Source organism: Musca domestica, unplaced genomic scaffold, assembly GCF_030504385.1.
Source record: "Musca domestica strain aabys unplaced genomic scaffold, Musca_domestica.polishedcontigs.V.1.1 18, whole genome shotgun sequence".
NCBI lineage: Eukaryota > Metazoa > Arthropoda > Insecta > Diptera > Muscidae > Musca > Musca domestica.
The window spans coordinates 1,480,097-1,502,604 of NW_026712238.1; the positions used below are offsets into that span (position 1 = coordinate 1,480,097).

The following is a 22,508-nucleotide window of genomic DNA, read 5'->3' on the forward strand; positions in this document are numbered from 1 at the left end:
TATTCTTGTTAGGGTTTGATTTTTTCAATGTTTAAATTTGGAATCGCGGAAGATTTTGTGGTCATTTAAAAAGGACATTTGAGATTTGTCCCATTCCAGATCATATTGTCACATAAATTTTATATTTGGAGCATTCAAATGAAATATAAAACAGATTTGAAGACTCATGGTAAAATTGTATATTTACAAACAATTTTTAGATTTTTTTAAAAGAGACACTTACAAATGAGGATAGAATCTAATAATATTTCTTTATTTCTCCTTCGTAATGAACTTATAATTGAGGAAGTACAGGGTGCGATAAAAAAACAGCCACAAAGTCAAATGCCATAATTTTTGATTTTTTTTTTAAATTTTTTAAATGCAAGCAAAAATAGTAGCAAAGTTTAGATTTGTTGGAATTGGTCACCTTTAGCTCGAATTACGTCCTTCAAATGGCCAATAAAATTGTCAGACGTGACTGAGCCCTGTTGGAATGTTTAAGGTCTGCGGACAAAATATTTGCGTGCCCAAGTCTTTAATACACCCTCCAGAATATTTTTGCGATAATATTCGGCATTTGTTTTGATTAATACGAGCGAAGAGCGACCATCGGCTCTTATGGGGGCCCACACCATCACCATGACCCGCGCTTGAGTTCTGGTGGCCAACCGAAGGTGCACATTTTCAGATGACCTCTTTGGCAAGAAAACACGATCATTTGGTTATTTACAAACTGCTGGACAACGAATGTTTTCTCATCAGAGAAAACCAAATTCGGCAGCGAAGACGACAGATTTATTCACATTTAAATATTAGAGTGCTCTAACGATAGCCACTTGTGGTTTTCCAGCCAAATATAAAGAAATCACACTATCACGCTTGAATTCCATCACGAATAACTTTGTTTCTGGAAAATTTTCATCAAAATGCTTTTAAAGCTTGTAAACAATATAATGAGCTGTCACTGGAATAATGTTAATAGCTGTAGGACGAGTGGCTTAGAAATGACAGCAGTCTGAAGTTGGTTGCAGTTTTTTCACCTCACCCTGTATATCTGTGTCCGTCCTTTCCTCTGTTCATTTTAATTTTTGAAAATAACAGGATTGAGGTCAGAAAATAAGTTGAAGATCATCAAAAACTCTCAATTCAATTCTCGATTTTTTTCCTGATTTGGCAGTCGGTCTATAGGTCACAATCAGAGGGCTGCAATGAGTATGATTGAGTAGGCTTGATCACACACAGTGGAAATACAATCCAGCTCAATCAGTCGGTCAGATGCAACATGTTCACTCGATTCACTCAAGCCAAACGAAAAAATTGTGATCAAACATGTATTGATCGAAATTTTGTGATCGCAATCAAACAGCTCACATGAGTTATTTGTTTACGAACTTATGATGAATTGTTCATAACGGGTCGATCATCTATAATGAGTCTGATCGGTTTTATTTATCCTAGTTAAGTGAGTGATTTGATTTGATTAAAACACAAATGTTCGAATTTGAGCGAAATCATGATTGTAATTTTACTAAGGATTTCATAACTAAAAGATGTCCCCATTAAAGAAATTGGTACAAATTATATTTAATAAGCATACAATTTTTCATTTTATTTGGGTTTTTGGTATACTAGACTTCAGTAACTTATTTGGAAAAAAAAAACAAAATTAAATTTTTTAATAAATTGGTATTTAGAAAACTAAAAATGTTTAAATATTTTTTTTTTTTAATTTTACAATATTGGTCAAGATTTTTCACAAACCTCATGTTTGATTGTGAGTGAAGTGATTCAAACTGAGTGTTCGATTCGATCAGAAGCGAAAACGGTCATTTCATTCAGATCAAACTAAACGACTGCATCAACAAAAATCATATAAGAATCCGAGTATGCTTGAATTTTTGCATACTCGTTGCAGACCTCTGGTCACAATTATATAGACCAACCGACGTCGAGTTTTGCGTGGAATAGGAGTTTAGAACAGGGCAGAAGCCCATAATATTGGATGCTCATCGGAATACATATAGCGGGAGAAATTTAGCATAACTTGTGTGTGCAAAAGACTAATATTTCCGGTAAACCGCGAAATTTTGCTGTCCGATAACTTTTAGCTCCAACTTAAACTACAAAAAACTTTAAAGGTAGGTCACACTTTTCTACATCCCTCATATAGCGATGCTTGTATATGTTTATACCTTCCACCATTCTATGGTCTATTGTAATCACGCTATCTTTCAAACGAATTAAAATATAAGGCTAAAATCTTGCACACATGTGTATTTCGTAGGCTTGTTAAGTTCGTAAATGAACCATGTCAGTCTACGCTTTTGTATAGGCCCAATATAACGATATCTCCCAATATTCGACATTTTTATGATTTTTGCCACATTTTTCACCGGAATTGTTTGAAATTTCGTATTAAAGGTTCGTAATGGCCCATGACAAAAAATTGCGTACGCAGGCCCACGTCTTTGTATAGCCGCCCAATATTTCGTATTTTTGTGACTTTATAGACATTATAGACCGGAATTGTTTCAAATTTTGTATTTGAAGTTCGCAATGGGAGTTACAATCTATGAGAAAAAATTATCTATTCGCCGGAATTGTTTCAAATTTCGAAATTGAAGTTCGAAATCGGAATTTTTTGGACGATTTTTTTTTTTTTGAAAATTTTCATGTTTCTTCCAAATGGTGGAGGGTATTCAAAGTTCACTCCTGCTGAACATATCTGTTTTTTTTTTACTTGTTAGTATATGGGTTGCTGTTGAATAGAAATTCGCCGTACGAACAATTTTCAACGTCGGCCCACCTATTGATATGAGTCCCATTTTATATTTTGAGGTTTTGAAGGTAAAAAATAGAGATATTGCGGTAAGAAAATATATCTTTGTTCTTGCTAAGGACTACGACTTCCTGCAAAATATCGCGAAAATGCAGTTCTTTTATGCCCTTTATCTTGGTAATCATAATCCAAAACATATCTGAAACATTAATTAAATCTACATTGAGGGAGTATACATTGAGGGAGACATTCAGTATAAGAATATGCGTATTTATCTAACAAATGCATTAATCCATTTCAACCGCCGAATATTATTCCACGATCATAAATCTGACAAATTTTTGAAGTTTTTTTATATGTAGCTCTTTCTCTCTCGCCTATTTGACATTTCACAAAAATTGAAATTCCATCGATCCGTAAGTTTGTAATATATGTTTTTGGGAACATTTAATATTCCAACGTAATATATTACTATCACCATTTACCATATCTATCAAAGTCATTCTCTAGGCAAAATTTTAAGCTATCGGTCCATAATTGCCACCGGGAGTTGGATTAAATATATAAATATCAAACGGATATGCGAGCATACATAGCTAGATCGAAGCAGTTTGTAGAAATACGACTAATGGAACACCAAGAGGTGTGTCCAGAGACAATATTTCCCGATTCTGCAAACGTCGACGGTCAAACACAAGCCTATATTACCCACTCCGCATAGTAATATAGGCTATAAATATATTATGTATGCAAACGTTTTTAACTTTTCTTGGAACACATGAGAACAATACGCGTTCGTTAATCGCTTTAAAATTTGTGGAGATGATGTTTTTTGTCTTCTTCATGATGTTTTAACGAGAAGGATGTCCTGTATCTGACATTTTTTTGTTTTTTGCTGAAATGGTGAACACCCACACAAACACAAAAGCCAAAAAAATCTACAAACGAATTTAGGAAGCAAACAAAATTTTATTAATTATTCCTTTTATTTGTATTTTTTGGTTATTAATAAAAGCGAACACTAAACCACATATGCACAAAAATCAAACCTTACACTACTTAAACATATTAGTAAATAATTTAAAAGCAAGGCATTATAAATATTTGATGGGTATATGAAACATATGTGTATTGAATAAATTTAATTACTTTAATTTATTATTTGATCCCTTTGGAATCCCAAAAACTGCAAATGATGTACTTCGTTTTTGTTTTTATTTTCATTTAACTACTATTATTATTTTCTTTATAATAAATAAGTATTTCTTTATTTTTATTTATATTATATATTTCTTTTTGATTTTTTTCACCAACAACAACTAAAATTTCCACTTGTTTTGACTAACATTTCTCTTTTTTTTTTTTTGCTATTTACTATGTGGGAGAGTTGTAACACATTATTTACACACTATAACATATTCTTATTTTTTTATTGAATACTATTTAATTTTCTTAAATTTTTCCACTATTCAACTTGAGATATATATTTACTTCTTTAAATTTGTATCTTTATTTGAATTAAACATTTAACAATAATAAACACATTTAAATATTTCCTTTTAAACAATTATTATTGTATTTATTTATATATTTATTATTTTTTTCATAACGTTAATTTCTATAATTCACCGTTAACATGTCATAACGTCGGAAAAGCTACACGAAAACTGGTTGGGAAATTACTGTTGAAAATAATTGTACTCCTGTTTTTTCGTTCGCAGATGCCTTGCTGCCATGCCTTGTAATGGGGAAAATTTCTCTGCTCTCCATGCTCTTCCACTCTCAATTGTATATTTCACTCTCTCGCATTGTGTGAAATAAAATTATTTTGCAATTGTTTGGTATTTTTGCAATATTGTTTGATTCACTCTCCTGGTATTTTTCTGTTTGTTTGTTTATTTGTGAGAAGTAACATTGGAGAGAGAGAGAAAAAAACACATTTTGCGAGAGCAGACATGTGTTTTTTTTTTCCTAAAATTACTTGGAATTTATCATTACTTGATGACCGACATTTTTTTTATTGCTTGCTATATATTTCTGTATATATTGCGTTGTTAGAAAACACATTGTAGTTTTTAATTCCTTTTTGTTTATATTTTTCTCCGTTTCCATATGTTTGATGGGAAAATGTTGTTCGAACATATGGTGCTTGTTAAGGTAGGCATTTGAATTTTCACTTTCATTTGAATGGGAAAAATTCTGTTGAACCTGTTGCAGTGAAGGATAGGGGAGGTTGATAAGGGTAGGAGGGGAGATTTTATGAAAACGGATAAATCTTCATCAGCAAAAAAGTTTATATTATAAGAAGTTAGTAAGAAGCTGCTATAGATGAACGACTGGCTATAGGAATCTTAAGAATCGGTCTATAAGGATTTTTCTTTATTTAAAATTACATAGAGGTTTTGGTCTATAGAAAACTAGGTGTTTTCTATATAAGGTGTTTCTTGGTATAAAAGATATTTAAAAGTTTTTTGGTCATAGAAAAAAGTTTTACTTCTTATAAATGTGTTCTTCTTTTATTCTGACCATAGAATAGCTTCACAATCTTCATTCCACAGAAGACCTCTAGCAGGTCTTACTAAAAAAAAGATTATCGTTTAAAGCAGTGTTCAGAACATATTCGATCTGTCTACATAAGACCTGCCTACGGAAGACTCATAGAACAATTTTTGTCTATAGAAGACCTGAAAAAGTCTCATATCTATAAAATACTTATATATGACCTTTGAAACGTTTACTGCCAATAACATTACTCTCGAAGGATCTCTCTCTCTTTTGCCCTTTAGAAGAGTGTATTTTGCCCATGTCACCCCCCATTCCGTCTATAGAGACCTATTTGTTTATAATATTTCCTCTATTGAAGTACTTGCCAATATAATACTAAGGAAAGCCTCTAGACAATAAAAATCCTTCAGAAACTCTTCTGTCTATATAAAATATATAGACGACCTTTAGAAAGCTTCGTCCATAAAAGTCTTTTTGAAGATCTATCTATAAAATATCATCAGAAGGTCTTTACTACACGCCTCTAGAAAGAGTCTATAAAAGACCTGTAGAAAAAATATATTTCTTCATTAAAATGAGGGACTCTAATCAATATAAGAACTTCAAATAGCCTGCTGTCCATGGCTATGGAAATCCTGTACAAGGTCTTCCATCTGTAAAAGGTCTAAATGAGGATTTTTGTGTACGGAACGCATTTCAAGGTCTTCTCTCTAAAGAGAAGCTATATAGGTCTTCTGTCTCTAGAAGGCTTGTAGAGGGTCTCCTGGTTATAAAAGATCTCTTGAATATTTTCTGAATATAAAAAATATTAAGCAGATCTGTCTCCATCTTCGGAAGAACAATTCTGACTATAAAAAAATTCTGTGGGTATGTATCTATGAAAGGCCTGTACATGGTCTAAAGAAGACCTCTAGAAGGTCTCCCGCCTATAGAAGATTTCTAGAATATTTTCGAGATATAGTAGATATGTCTCAATGTTGGGAATAGCTTAGTTTCATCTTTAGAAGACCTTGGGGATCTTCACAATTTCCCTCTGTACATAGCAGACCTTCAGATTTTCTTCTGTATGTGGATAGATAGATAGACTTCTTTATAACAAAGGCCTTGAGACAGTCCTCTGTAGAAGGCCTTCAACTGATCTTCTCTGTATAGAAGGCCTTCAGACGGTATTCTGTGTATAGTAGGCCTTCAGACGGTGTCCTGGGTATATCAGATTTCGGACAGCCTTCTGGGTATAGTAGGCCTCTGGGTATATTGACCTTCAGACGGCCTTCCGTGTTGACAAGACCTTCGGACTGCCTTCAGTATACAGAAGACTTTCAGACGGCCTTCCATATGGAGAATGCCCTCAGGGGAGGCCTTCAGAAAATCTTCTGTATCGAGAAGGTCTTCAGACGGCCTTCTACATAGAGAAGGTCTTCAGACGGCCTTCTGTATAGGGAAGGCCTTCAGACGGCTTTCCGTATAGAGAATGCCTTCAGACGGTCTACTGTATGGAGAAGGTATTTAAACGGACTTGTCCCTTCGGACGACCTTCCATATAAAGAAGGCCCTCAGACGGACTTCCGTATAGAGAATGCCTTCAGACGATTTTCCGTATAGAGAAGGCCTTCAGGCAGTCTTCCGTATAGAGAAATGCGTTCTCTTCTTGAAATCCCTCTTCTATAAAGAAGATACGGTGGACAGCATCATTATACCCCTTAGTATATTCGCAAAATCCTTGTATATTGTTTTTTAAACATTTATCTCGCATGCAATAATTTTGTTACTTTGCCTTCGTTTTCTCTCGGTAATCTCTCAGCAAAATTCCCACCTCAAACGAATTAGAGAAAATATACCCAATATTTTCTCTCTCTCGCTCTCTTGTTGCTCTTACGCATACACTCAACTAATTATCCCAGAAAATTTCCCCGATTTTGTTTTGTAGCATTAAAAACAACAACAGCAACACATTGCAAGCGAAAAAAAAGCTTTACAATTTTCCCAAACGAAAGAAAAATTGCACATTCCTTTTGCGTTTTGTGCGGGGCTATAGCAAACAAGCAAAAGCAGATACAAACACAAATGTCACTGACGACGAGAACACAACGAGGAAAAATTCCCTTTTTCTTAGAGCGTGTGTGTGTATGTATATGTGTGTGCGAGTAAGTGAGTGAGTTATGTGTGATTTTTCCGAACACACAAAGGCAGAGGCTTGTCTTGACTGTGTTTTTGGGGATGCCTACCTGTTGCTGCTGAGAATAAGTTGTCTTCTCTTGTCTGTCACTTGTGTTTGTATGTCAATTTTGGCAAGTTACCCATAATAAACTATTTTGTAAAAATAATGTATTATAATGTATTAATGTATTATATTTAAAGTGTAGTATAAAGCGCAACACAAAATACTTTCAATTTCGATATTGACGCTGGTTTTGTGTTGTGTTTTCTTTTGGCTTTGGCATTTCCACACGAAGCCAAAAGGGATGAAAATACAAATTTCATTTTAATTGTATGAGTGAGAGTAAATGTTGAATGTAGTATATTTGTGAGTGTGTGTCGGTATGTGTATTATACAGCACTACTTGCAATGAATATACATATATTTATATATATATATATATTTTTCATGCGCTTAATGACGGCTGAGCAGCTGTTGCTTTGAAAAAATAAAAAATGAAAGAAAGAAACAAAGCAGGGCATCTCTTATAAATGAATATGGGACATTTTTCTGAGATATGCTTCCCGTTTCCTTCCTCTACCATATTTGTTTTGAATACAGGGTATAGATAACAGAGAAATACAAAATCAAATTATTTGAATAACGAGGCTAATGATTTAGTTTTGTCGACTGCATTACTATATTTTGCAAACAAAATGCTAATTTATATGACATCGATATTACTGACAATTGTGTAAATGGCGACATTGTGATTGTGAGGGTGATATTTATGGAAGATTTTAGGAATGACGACTCTAAGTCACAAGAATGATTAATTACAGGAATAAAGGATGTAATATCAACAACAAAAATCACAAATTGAACATCTCAACAAAATCGCTTTAAAATTCCTATAAATGTTTGAAAATTAGCTTGGTATATATTTTAGACATATTTTTCAATAATGGGACCATGCGGACATGCTGTTTACAAATACAGAAGACGAAATGTCATTCATCAGTCAAATTTGTGAGACTACATTGAAAAGTACCCATATATAGTATATAAACCACGGTGGGATATATACTATATTATGAGATGTAATATGCTTCTCTCCGAGGGAGTTGTCAGATACAATCCGCCTAGGGCTATATGCTTTGGTACGCTTCGTTGGGGCCAAAGGGGTTTTGCCATTAGCTATTCAAAAAATGGCCAAAAGGGTGTTGGTCTGAATCAAAAATATGCGAATGTTGACAAAGGAGTCTTTAGAGCAGAACACTGACAAGCTTTCGAAGAAGACCATAAGCCCCCACCTTCTAGTGCTGTTAATAAACGACACGGAATGAAGGTTGTCCCCAGAAGGACACGCGATTTCTTCTTCAGAGTATGGGGTTTCCGCAAAATAATCGCAAATGGTATAGAAAAATAGTCTTGGTTCTGGCACCACAAACAAAAGCTATCAAAAGACTCTTCTTGTAAGACAAGACAAGATAAAAAGTTATGTTTACAAGGTGAGATAAAAAAACTGCAACAAATTTTATTTTTTTTTTACATTTTTGAATGAAAGCAAAAATGTCGGAAATAGCATCAAATTTTAGAATAAGTTTTGATTTCTCCGAATTGGTCACCTTTGGCACGAATTATGGTTTTCAAACGGCCAACGAAACCGTCACATGCTGCCCGAATGTTGCTCTGCGTTATTTTGGCCCATTCCCGGCGAAGCGCTTGCTTGAGATGATCGACTCTTTCCGTATTCTTTAGTGCCAACCTTGCTTTCCAAAATGCTCCAGACACTATAGTCCAAGGGATTAGTATCCGGAGATTTTAGTGGCCATTGTGCGATGGAAATGAAGCGAGGAACCTTATTTTGTAACCATTCAGTGCGTGCCCAAGGCTTTAATACACCCTCCAAAATATTTTCGCGATAATATTCGGCATTTGGCAGTTCACCACTTTAGGCCAAGTGAAGCAACTCTTTAGCTCTTTTGAGTCTATTTTCTTTCTGTTTCGATGCAAGTTCTTGCACTTTTTTTTTTTTTTTTTTTTGAATTTCAATGGCTTTACCCCGAGCTCATTTTTCAAAATTTGCCGAATGGAATATTGCGATATGTTCAGCTCACGAGCCAATTTTCGGCCACTGCGACGCGGGTTTAGATCAAGTCGCTTCTTTACTCTTCCAACCATTTCCGCTGATGTTTCAGTTTTCTTCCGTCCACTTCCTTGACGTCGGGCTACGCTATTAACATTTAAATGCAGGAGTGCTCTAACGATAGCCACTTGAGGCTTTCCAGCCAAATATAAAGAAAATTCTTTTGTACGCTTGTAAACAATATAACAAGCTATGACTGGAATAATTTTAACAGCTGTCGGACGAGTGGCTTAGAGATTACAGCCGTCTAAAATTTGTTGCAGCTTTTTCATCTAACATTTTTCAATGGGATTTTCTCAAAATGGGTATTTAAATTCGCAACAGGTACCACCTTCTCTAGCAGATAATTGCTTATACAGGTTCAAAATTTTCGGTTCCTCCCGATATTTTGGTATATAGTGTCCACCATTTCCTCTGTTACAAAATATCTATAGGACCATGTTTTTCTATAGCCTTCAAATCAAGACACCTCCCTAAATTCGATATGTTTCAAATTAGTTATTTGGAACTTACGTTCCCATACAGCCGTCATATAACCGTACATCCCCATATTCGGTATTTTTTTATTTTTTTTTTTATTTTAGGGACATTTTCTATCGGAATTACATACACTTTGGTATTTGGAGTTCGTAATGGAACCCCCCCCCCCTTTACTACAGTACTGCCCGATAAAATAGTTTCAAATGTATTTAGATTTCGCCATAGATAATGCCTATTGTATCTGAAAACTTTCTAGGTATGTTCCATTGGAATTTGAAGTTTAAAAGAGAAGTCGTTGAATATTGAAACCTAGTACCTCTATGTTCAAAGGTTTCCTTTCCCTGGTGGAGAAGGTTATTAAATGTTAACACCTTTTTTGCCTTCTAAATACTAACATGTTGCAAGTTCGGATTTACCCGAGTTATATGTTTCCACCATTCTATGGAGGGTATTTTAACTTTGTCATTCCATTTGTACCTCCTCGAAATACTTATAATAGACCCCACAAAGTATATATATTCTGGATCAGTGAAAAATTCTAAGACGATTTAGCGATGTCCGTTAGGCTGTGTGTCCGTCCGTCTATCTTTCTGTTGTAATCATGCTATCTTTCGGACGAATTGAGATCTAAAATTTTGCACACATGTGTATTTTGCCAGTAAACAGGTTAAGTTCGCTATGTCGGTCAACGTTTTCGTATAAGCCTCATTTAGGGGTACCTCCCGGTATTCGATATTTTGATGGCGTTAGCGACATTATTCACCTAAAATTTTACAAAATTTGGTATTCCAAGTTTGCAATGGATACAGCCTATGCCTAAAAATTTCGTATGCAGGTCCAAGTCTTTGTATAGCCCAAATATAACTGTACTTCCAGATAATCGGTATTTTTACTATTTTAGCCACATTGTTTTCCCGAATTGTTTCAAAATTCGTATTCGAAATTTGTATTTGGAACAAAATCCAATGCCTAAAAATTTCGTATGCTGGCCCACGTCTTCATATAGGCCCCATATAACGGTACCTCCCGATATTCGGTAGAGCCATTATTCACCCGAATTTTTTAAAATTTTGTATTCGAAGTTTGTAATGAATGCAACAGCCTATGCCTACAAATTTAGTATGCAGTTCCACGTCGTCGAATAGCCCTTATATAACGGTAACTCCCTTTATTCAGTATTTTGATGAATTTAGCGAAATTATTCTTCAGAATTGTTTCAAACTTCGTATTTGAAGATCGTAATCAGTACTCCAACCTATGACAAAAAATTACTTGTGCAGATCCACGTCTTCGTATAGCCCCCGTATAAAGGCCATCATCTATTTTTTCAAGTTCCTTCTAAATGGTGGAGGTTATTGAAAGTTCGGTCGAACCTAGCTGTTGTCTTTATTTTTTTATACCCTCAACCATAGTATGGAGGGTATATTAAGTTTATCATTCCGTTTGTAACTCCTCGAAATATACATTTTAGATCCCACAAAGTATATCAAATTGTATTTGAAGTTTGTAATGGATACTACATCATATGGCAAAAAAATCCGTGAAGGTCCACGTCTTCGCAAAGCCCCCATATAACGGTATCTCCCGATATTCGGTATTTTGATGATTTTATCCACATTATTTGCCAGAATTATTTCAAATTTGGTATTTGAAGTTCGTAATAGATACAGCCTCTGACAGAAAATTGTCCGTCACGTCCACGTCTTCGATATTCGGTATTTTGATGATCTTAGCAACATTATTCACCAATTTTGTTTTTTTTTTTAATTTGACATTTTAAATTCGTAACGAATACTACAGCCTATGACAGAAAATTGTATGTGCAGGTCCACGTTTTATAACTCCCATGGTACTTCCCTATATTCGCTATTTTGATGATTTTAGCTACATATAAACAGAATTTTTTTTTTCAAGTTTCGCATTTGAATATTGTAATGGCTTATGACAAAAGTGGCCTATGCAGGTCCACGTCCTCGTATGGACTCTAATATACGCCTACATTCAGTATTTTTAAGATTTTAACAGAATTTTTAACGAATTTTATTTTTCTGAAAATTACAAAATTTGTTCCAAATGGTGGAGGGTATTCAAAGTTCGGCCCGGTCGAACTTACAGCTTTTTTACTTGTTTTTTTTTTTAATTTGTTTATATTTGTGGAAGGCCAATTTATCTCATCTTTGCACAGGATCTATTTTTGGCAGAAATATTAAAACATGCAAAGTATGTAGAAAATCCGCCACATAATTCTCATTTTAATATTCAGGACATCATTTATGTCTGACCTACAGTGACGTACCCAGAAATGCCTTTCAAATTAGTTCCAACGGTCTAATTAAAATGAAAATCCTTATCTATTGCATGCTCCTAAATGGGAATTGGATTAAACTTGCCATTAAACCTCACAACTCTAATCCTTCACACATCATAATTTGATGTCCGTTTAGACATTTCGTGATACTTCGTCAAAAAAAAAAAAAAAAAAAAAAACTAAGAAACTACGTAACTGAATTTATTTATAAAATTTATTTAAAGACTAATGGACCAAGTAATTATTTACTCAAACATATCATTTCAGAAGCAATGTACTATTTTGATGAATTTTCCTTTACATACTTCAGTTTAATTTTCTAGAAGTTATTTTTATGAAATATTTAATTCACGATATTTATCCTTTTTCTACATTTACCCATATGATTCTAATTAACAATTTTTAATTATTGCTTACATGGAAGTTATTTGACACCAAGTTCTTAGATAAGACCCAAAAAGTGTTGCCTTACATTGTTTGTTCTCTTTTCTCCGTACAAAGATAACATCAACTACGTATTACTGCTAAGACCTCTCTAAACCATTTTCCTCCTTTGTTATTATCGTCTTCTACTTTACGAAAACGATTCTGTTATGCTGTATAATTATCATTGAAGACATGCTTAGAGCAAATACTTAATCTGCTGTTACTATCTTTTATCGACAAGTTACAGCTAATATTGTAGGACGTGCAAATGATAGCGTATTGTTTCAACTGGTTTTCTAAATACACACATACACGTACACACACATCGAGAGAGGAGTATTCAACTTGTACTTTTGTGTACATCTCCCAAAGGATAATTATCATTGAAATATCCTTGGCATACAATCATTCTTAAGTACATCTGAGTCGGGTGTGAAAGCATCCCGACGAGTGGGGGAGGGGAATGATAAAACAAATCGAATATCATCTGTGTACATTGACATATACCTATGTGGCTACATGTGTGTACCAGAGAACTTCAACAAGCCACAGGCAAACGTAAGCCACATAGATAAGCACAAGTGTTTTGGGTGTCAAGCCTTTTGAGTGCAAGTATTTTTTTATACACGAGTATTTTTTCACAACTTAACAACAACAGTTGTTTGATGTTAAGATCACCGCTAGAGTATGAGAGAGTAAAAAGTGTACAAACTCACAAGTGGACGTGTGCGATTTGTCAATTGGCAAATTATACTCACTTCTTGTTGTGTTGTATACTCATTGAACATGAGGGTTGTGTGTGTGTGCTATTGTTTGTAGTATTGCATATGATTCTGTACAAGACTAGGAAAAGAGCATAAGTATATTAAAAAAAAAAAGAAAAATGCTTCTTTTAAACTTAAATTTTTTCCAGTCCAAAATTTATTTATTTTTTTTTTTTATTTTAACAAACAAACTTATAAAAAATATTCTTTTTATTTAAAAATGTAATTATATATCTAATTTACAAAAATTTTTGTAAAAGGAATTTAAAAATAACAAGCTGTCGACAGTTTGTTGCCCAATCCTGTTTCTCTTTTCAGTTATTATATTTCCAGCTAGGGAAAATGTCCTTTCCGATGCAGCGCTACTTGCAGGTATTGATAATAACGACAAAGCCAGTTTAGATAGTTTAGGATACTTTTTTGAATTAAGATTCCACCATTCCATAACTTTAAAATCTTCGCTTAAAATAACTATTTCTTTACGATAAAATTCAAATTCATCGCTTGGACACACTGGTGGCTCACGACTATTGTTCTGAGTTAATTGCGGGAAAAAGAAACTTGTCGTTGAAATGTCTTTTGAATGGGATGTTAAATCTATACTGTTGTGGCTATTGGAGTCCGACTGGTTAAGCTGAGTTGCGGATAATTCGTTAAAGGAACTCATGCGGTTTATTAATTCCAAATCTTCCATTTTGGATAAGCAAAATTCTTTAATTTGTGCCACTTTCTCTTGTTGCATATGCAAGGCGGGCGGATAGAAAAAAAATGCTGTGTAGTGCCATATGCTTAAATTTTCTTCCCATATTATTCTTACATTTTTTATAATGTTCACTTTCAATTTTGCTATATCTGCAACGTCGCCAACGTCAGGTGAACATATTTCTTTTACTTTTAAAATGGAAGGCACAACAAAACACAGAGATGGTGAACTGCATGTTTGTAATTCTTTAAAAATTCTTTCAAACCCATCGAGGATGTTGACCATTGTTTGAATTATCGACTTATTTATATGAACAATTCTCTGTGTCTCTCCCGCCTCACTTAATATTTGAATCACGCTTTCCCAGTTGTCGAGAATAGATCGAAGCATCGTGTATGTGGAATTCCACCGTGTAGGGCACTCACTTTTTAAAGAACTTCGAAGTCTGTGCTGCAGATTGGCTTTCTTGAAATATTTTACAATATTTTTGCAAGCAAGAATAGGCACATTGAGTTCAGGTGTCTCCTCAAATGAATTTTCCAACACGTTTGAAAGCAAATGGCTGCTGCAGTTAATTCTGATATTATTTGCCAATGATTTTACGACATTGGCTCCTCTATCTGTCACAAATTTTATACTACTCAAGTCTTCGACGTTGAATTGTAAAAAATGGCTTTAAGCTTCTTATAAATATTTTCTGCTGTGGATCTTTCAAAATCTAAGGACTTTAAACCTAAAATTAGATCTCGCAGTTCATTGTTTTCATGGTAGTGTAACGTTACTCCCAAAAAATTCCGTTTTATATAATTATCGGTCCACAAATCTATCGTTGCTGATGCACCATCTTTCTCTACAGCAGACTTAATTTCTCGACTAATCAGAGCTTTTTTTTCTTTTGCATCCGAAGTTACCTTTCTCGATAGCGTTATTGGACTTGGTAACAATTCCTCAACGTTGACATGTTCACCATATTCGGCTCCAACTTTAATAAAAAATTTTATCATATCGATAAAGCCGGATCCAGAGACGGCCGAAAAAGGCCGACAATCTCGTACCACCCATTGTGCACATTTTTCAATTGCTTCCTTTTTGCAATCAGCTGAAACAGTTTTTAATTCTCGGGATTGCTTTAGAGAGGCACAGCATTTATGACGACATAAGTTTGATGTCTGCCTAGTTGTGTATTTTAAAACTTTTTCGCATTTTCGGCAAAACACCCACCCTTCCACCAATGTATCGTCTTCTTTCTGTATATCCGCTAAAACGTTCCAAATAAAACTTGTTCCTTTATGTCGCGGAGTAATTTTATATAATCCTTGGTTGATTTTTGCTTTCACTTCCAAATTGTCCATTTTCTGCATCTAATCTCTACTACTGCTTAAACTCTTTTGAGGATGAACAGTAAATCACATTTATTATTCAAAACTAAAAAACTCAAAATAACGGTAAAATTATTGTGCTCAAATCGGAACATTTTGCTGTGAAACTCAAAAACATGTGTAAAACACACTCAAGTGCATAAGCCACTTGTTAGCAAAACAAGTTGTTACTTCTCCGTTCTGATCGTTGTGCTTTCGCTCTCCAAAAGCATAAGGCAGGCGACTGAGTAACAACAAGTAACAACACTTGATGTGCTGAGAGCAAGAGAGTAAGACAAAAAATTTAACTGAGTGCGCAGAACGACACGACAAAACATACCCGAGTGTCGATGAATCAATGAATTTTTTGTTCAAGTGGCAAAGCACAATTGTACTCATAAGTAGCAAGTGGCGCATAAGTATCAAAATAAGCCACTTGTTGTTGTTCTCTGGTGTGTACACATCGGAAGATGTGTATTGGTATTAAGATAAAATCATACAAATACATATATATGTGTTTTTGGTATGCATGTGAATGTGTGTGTGTTTTCAAACCGAAATGTTATACATACTACATTAATGTGTTTCCTCTGGTGTATGGTTTGACGAAGTTGAGTACGAGTGTTCGTATAGGTTTTATGTGGTTTTCCTGGTTAGGTCCCAGGACTGTTCCTTTGGTATTTATTTCCTTAATATTGTATTAAGTTTTTTTTGTCGCTCTTTAAATTCAAATAAAAAATATATGCATATTGAGTAAAAAATTGAGTTGTTTTTGAGGAGTAATATTTAGAAAATACATCGATCCAATTTGATTTACTTTCGACCAATGGGTTTGTATACCCTCCACCTCTCTATGGAGGGTATATTAACTTCCGTTTGTAACTCCTCAAAATACTCATGATAGACTCTACAAAATATACTGGATGAGCGTGACATTTAAAATCGATTCAGCGAAGTCCGTAAACTGATATACAAGGCAAAAATTTTGCACACATATGTATAGTAGGCAGGTTAAGTTCGCAAATGGACTATGTCAGTCCACGTTTTCGTATAGCATCCATATAACGGTAGCTTTCAAGTATTCGTTTTTTTTATGGTTTTGTCAAAAGATTTTTCCGAAATTGTTTTGTATATAAAGGTCTTAATGGGTACTACAGCCTATGGCAAATAATTCCGTATGCATGCCATCCTCTTCGTATAGCCCACATATAACGATACCTCCGATATTGTATATGGTTTGATGATTGTAGCGAAATTTCATAATGGGTACTGCAACCTATGACAGAAAATTGTCCATGAAGATGCATTTATATATATATATATATATATATATATATATATATATATATATATATATATATATATATATATATATGTATATTTATATATCATATATATATATATATATATATCATATATATATATATATATATATATATATATATATATATATATATATATATATATATATATATATATATATATATATATATATATATATATATATATATATATATATATATATATATATATATATATATATATATATATATATTCTATAAAATTCTAAGTCGATTTAACGATGTCCGTCTGTCTGTCCCTTCTGTATGTTGAAATCACGATACAGGCCACATTATTTAACATAGAGCTTCAAAATTTTGTAGAATAATTTGTATTGTGTCTAGGATGGTTGATATTGAAAATGAGATATATAGGTCCACGTTTTGGTATAGTCCCCATATAACGGTACCTCCCGATATTCGGTATTTTGATGATTTTTGCCACATTTTTTCATGGATTTGTATAAAAATTGGTATTTGTGGGTCAAAATGGGTCCTAGTACGTGTGGCGAAAGATTGTATGTACAGGTCCACGCTTTGGTATAACCCCCATATAACGGTACCTCACGATATTCGGTATTTTCATGATTTTGGCCACACTTTTTCATGGATTTGTATAAAAATTGGTATTTGTAGTTCAAAATGGGTTCTAACTCCGGTGGCGAAAAATTGTATGTATAGGTCCACGCTTTGGTATAGCCCCCATATAACGGTACCTCGCGATATTCGGTATTTTGATGATTTTTGACACATTTTTTTCACGGATTTGTCTGAAAATTGGTATTTGTGGGTCAAAATGGGTCCTAGTTCGTGTGGCGAAAGATTGTATGTACAGGTCCACGCTTTGGTATAACCCCCATATAACGGTACCTCACGATATTCGGTATTTTCATGATTTTGGCCACAGTTTTTCATGGATTTGTATAAAAATTGGTATTTGTAGTTCAAAATGGGTTCTAACTCCGGTGGCGAAAAATTGTATGTATAGGTCCACGCTTTGGTATAGCCCCCATATAACGGTACCTCGCGATATTCGGTATTTTGATGATTTTTGACACATTTTTTTCACGGATTTGTCTGAAAATTGGTATTTGTAGGTCAAAATGTGTCCTAGTTCGTGTGGCGAAAGATTCTATATATAGGTACACGCTTTGGTATAGCCTCCACATAACGGTACCTCCCTATATTCGGTATTTTGATGATTTTCGCCACATTTTTTCACGGATTTGTCTAAAAATTGGATTTTGTTGGTCATAATAGGTTCTAGCTCAGTTGGCGAAACATTATATGTATAGGTCCACGTTTTTGTATAGCCCTTTATAGTGGTACCTCCCCATATTCGGAATTTTGATGATTTTTGCCACATTTTCCCACGACTATGTCTAAAAATTGGTATTTGTGGGTCATACTTGGTTCTGATATTGCCATTGCCTAAGGTGGAGGGTATTAAAAGTTCGGCCCAGCCGAACTTAATGTTTTGATATTAGAGACATTATTCACCGGAATTGTTTCAACATTTTGTATTTGAAGTTCGAGATTGTTAATACAATCTATGACGAAGAAACACCTATGCAGGTCCACGTCTTTTTATAGCCCACATATAACGGTTTTCATGCCAGGGGTATTTTCGACGGATTTTTTTTTTTAAATTTGAAATTTTCACTCCAAATGGTGGAGGGTATTAAAGGTTAGTCCAAGCCGAACTTAGTTGTAATTTCACTTGTTTATTTTAGCATTTTTGTTTTTTGGTACGATAACTCTGGAAGAGATTATCAAATTTGGTATAAACTTGGTATATCGTGGTTTTTTTTATCAAACTTAGATCGAGTTCGAAGATGGGCAATACTCCTTCTGATATCTCCCCCACAAAAGTTCGAAATTTTCAAAGAAAATTATTTTCTGCACAGAAATATGAATGCTCAGCATCAAAGATAAACTCCCCCACAAAGGATCAAAATTTGGACTATTTATAAATCTTATAAAATGTGATTTAAGAGCCTAATTGTCTTCAAATCACACACATCACAATATTTTTATTAACCCAAGGTCTGGTATAAAGATGGAATGTATCGGTCCACTCCTTCTGGTATCTCACCCACAAAGAGTCAAAATTGTAAATATCCATGAAGCTCAGAAAACGCCAAATTAACATCCGATTCCATTCAGACTTGGAACATCTCAATATTTCCATCAACATAATGATCTGTTTTAAATATGGTAGAGATCGGACCATTCCTTCTGGTACCGCCCCAATAAAGGGTCACAGTTTTGAATTACCAAAACAGTCATAAAATCCAAAATAAGCATCCGATTTTCTTCACATATCCCATTATTTCTACTAACATAATATCTGCTGTGAAGATGGGATATATCAGTCCACTCCTTCTGGTATCTCTTCCACAAAGGGTCAACATTTTGAACAACTAGAAGCTCATAAAACGCGACATTAATATCCGAATTCATTCAAACTTGTCGCATCTAAATATTTCTAGTAACACAAGATCTGTTATAATGATGGTAGAGATCGGACCATTTTTTCTGCTACCTCCCCCACATAGGCAAAAAGCTTAAAGAAAGTGAAATAATCATCCGACTCTCTTCAAATTTCACACACACAAAAATTTTTGCTAACTCTAGATATGTTGTGAAGATGATATATATCTGCCAACCCATTTTTGGTACCTCACCCAATTTTTCAATAATGTTAACTGTCGTAACTTGCGAAACAAGTCAGCGATTCATTTCAACTTGCTATATCTAAATATATTTCTCAACCAGAAACCTGAGATGAATATGGAACTTATGATTTCTCATAAAATTGGATATAAATTTCGATTTTCTTGTAATATTTTAATCTGTCTTGTAATATTTTAATAAGTATGAAAATGGAATACTGCGGCCGACTACATCTGGTACCTCACGTACATTTTAATATTTTCTAAAAACTAGCACATAAATCATGTGAAGTCAAGGAAGTATGGTCGGAACCTGGCACGTCGCAATATTTATATCATATTTATTTTGGTCCGATACGAAAGGAACAATATTGGCCCATTCCATCGGAACCTACTCCATTGAGGGTGAACAATTTTAATAATCATAGCAGAAGTCAAAATATATTAAAAAAAACCGAATATTAGCTGAGGGTATACATCTGTCGGAAAAACTACCTGACACTTTTTAACTTGTTTTTAAATGTTTACTTTTTTTATTTAAATAATAGAAACCAGAAAATAAAATTTTCGATTTCTACACCTTTATTTTTTTACAGATTTTATATGATCTCGAGCCCTACTTTTTGGTGCAGTCCTTTAAATGTCTTCAAAATCCGTTTCGTTTTTCTATGTACGTTGAGAACACCTTAGTTTCTACGAAATACTTCCTTAAATTCCTAGTTTTAAGAGTTGTTCTAAAATTATTTTCTCAACATTTCACATTTTGCACGGACTAGCACATCATAGCAATTACCCGTACACAAAGTCCGTACACAAAGTCCAAACAACCCAAGCATGACAAAATTTATTGATGAAATTAAATGACTCAGCTGCTTAGGATGGCAATATTTTCTGGTTTCCTCCTTGCAAAAAAAAAAATACTAAAACAAAACACAAAACATCGACCGAAATTCTTGCTTTAATGAAATTTGTGTTAATTTTAAGTTTGTTTTCAATTTATTTTTTAACTTCTGATAGATGACATCAAGTAAAACTTCGCCTTTAATGTATGGCAACATTCTTCCATCAAACAGCCGTAATTCAATTATAAAGAGTAATGTGTTTTCTGCTCCATTTATTTTACATTTTTTCCCCGAAATTTCTTGTTGTGTGACAATTTTGCTTTGTAAAAAAAGGCAAAAATTCGAAAAGTTTCTTACGTTTTCAAAATATGTTGCACTCATTCACTCACACACATGACAATTATGTTTTATGACTTGAAACTTTTAAATATACACTGCACGAAGAAGGAGAACGAAGACGACTTAACTTCATTGCTAAAAAGGTCTTCCTATATCTTCGGGCACATTTTTGCTGTTGTTGTTTAACAATGTTGCGGTAAAGAGCAAAGTTGTCCGCACACATGCATACATAAGCTTACGATGCCGTTTTCGGGATTTTATAGCACATTCGTCATAGCCTCTACTCAATATACTCGTCTATGACAATGTAACATTTTATTGATGAACCATTTTTGGTGAGGATGCCACTCACAACTAGTAGTCGATTTACGCCCTTCACCCTAAACTCATAAAATGTCAATGAGAATGATCAGGCTTTTCTTTTTGGTTGGGAGGAAAAATTATTACCCAGTTAATGGTTTTGTACTTACAGTCATAATACTCATATCGATCCACTTCACTCGGATTATTGCTGCCCATAATTTTACTAAAAACTGCAATGAAAGCGAAAAAGAAATAAAAAGAAATGTATTGAAATAAATTGTATTAGGTTTGGTGATTTTTGAACTATTAGCCAAAAGGATGCAGGATTTGAAAATTCTAATTCAGCAAAATAAAGAAGAGTAATAATAATAATAATAATAATTACAATAATAATAATAATAATAATAATAATAATAATAATAATAATAATAATAATAATAATAATAATAATAATAATAATAATAATAATAATAATAATAATAATAATAATAATAATAATAATAATAATAATAATAATTACAACAATAATAATAATAATAATAATAATAATAATAATAATCACTATTTAAAGAGGAAAAATGACATACATTAAAACGGCCATAACTCCTTAAATATTGACATTTCGGGCTTTTTAGCTATAATTTGTGATCATTTTTTTAAAGAAGAATAACTAAATACTTAAAAATGGCCATAACTCCTTAAATATTGACATTTCGGGGTTTTTAGCTATAATTTGTGATCACTGTTATAATGAGGACAAATGGCATACTTTAAAATGGCCATAACTCCTTAAATATTGACATTTCGGGGTTTTTAGCTATAATTTGTGATCACTGTTATAATGAGGACAAATGGCATACTTTAAAATGGCCATAACTCCTTAAATATTGACATTTCGGGGTTTTTAGCTATAATTTGTGATCACTGTTATAATGAGGAAAAATGACATTCTTTAAAATGGCCATAACTCCTTAAATATTGACATTTCGGGGTTTTTAGCTATAATTTGTGATCACTGTTATAATGAGGAAAAATGACATACTTTAAAATGGCCATAACTCCTTAAATATTGACATTTCAGAGTTTTTAGCTATAATTTGTGATCAGTTTTTTGAAGAGGAAAAATTGCATATTTTAAAATGGCCATAACTCCTTTAATATTGACATTTCGGGGTTTTTAACTATAATTTGTGATCAGATTTTTGAAGAGGAAAAATTGCATACTTGAAAATGGCCATAACTCCTTAAATATTGACATTTCGGGATTTTTAGCTATAATTTGTGATCAGTTTTTTGAAGAGGAAAAATTGCATACTTGAAAATGGCCATAACTCCTTAAATATTGACATTTCGGAATTTCGCCTGAGAAGAGAGTTAGGGATAGTGAAGATTTCTAGTATTGATGACCATTGGATTAT

The 22,508-nt window shown here is 33.6% G+C and overlaps 1 protein-coding gene across 8 annotated transcripts in view; it reads right to left on the bottom strand.

Moving 5' to 3' along the window:
* Positions 1 to 22,508, bottom strand: part of LOC101899976 (calsenilin) — a 389,863-nt gene that overhangs the window by 329,338 nt on the left and 38,017 nt on the right. For 4 of the 8 annotated variants that reach the window (XM_059120852.1, XM_059120849.1, XM_059120850.1 and 1 more), the window contains exon 1: positions 3,911 to 4,433. Coding sequence is in view for 3 of the 8 variants with exons in the window: in XM_059120854.1 (XP_058976837.1) it covers positions 21,258 to 21,320 (63 nt within the window). In the remaining 5 variants the exon portion in view is untranslated. Of the gene's footprint in view, positions 1 to 3,910; positions 4,434 to 21,257; positions 21,321 to 22,508 lie in introns of those variants that run through there. The other 4 variants (XM_059120854.1, XM_059120853.1, XM_059120855.1 and 1 more) reach the window with 2 other exon arrangements.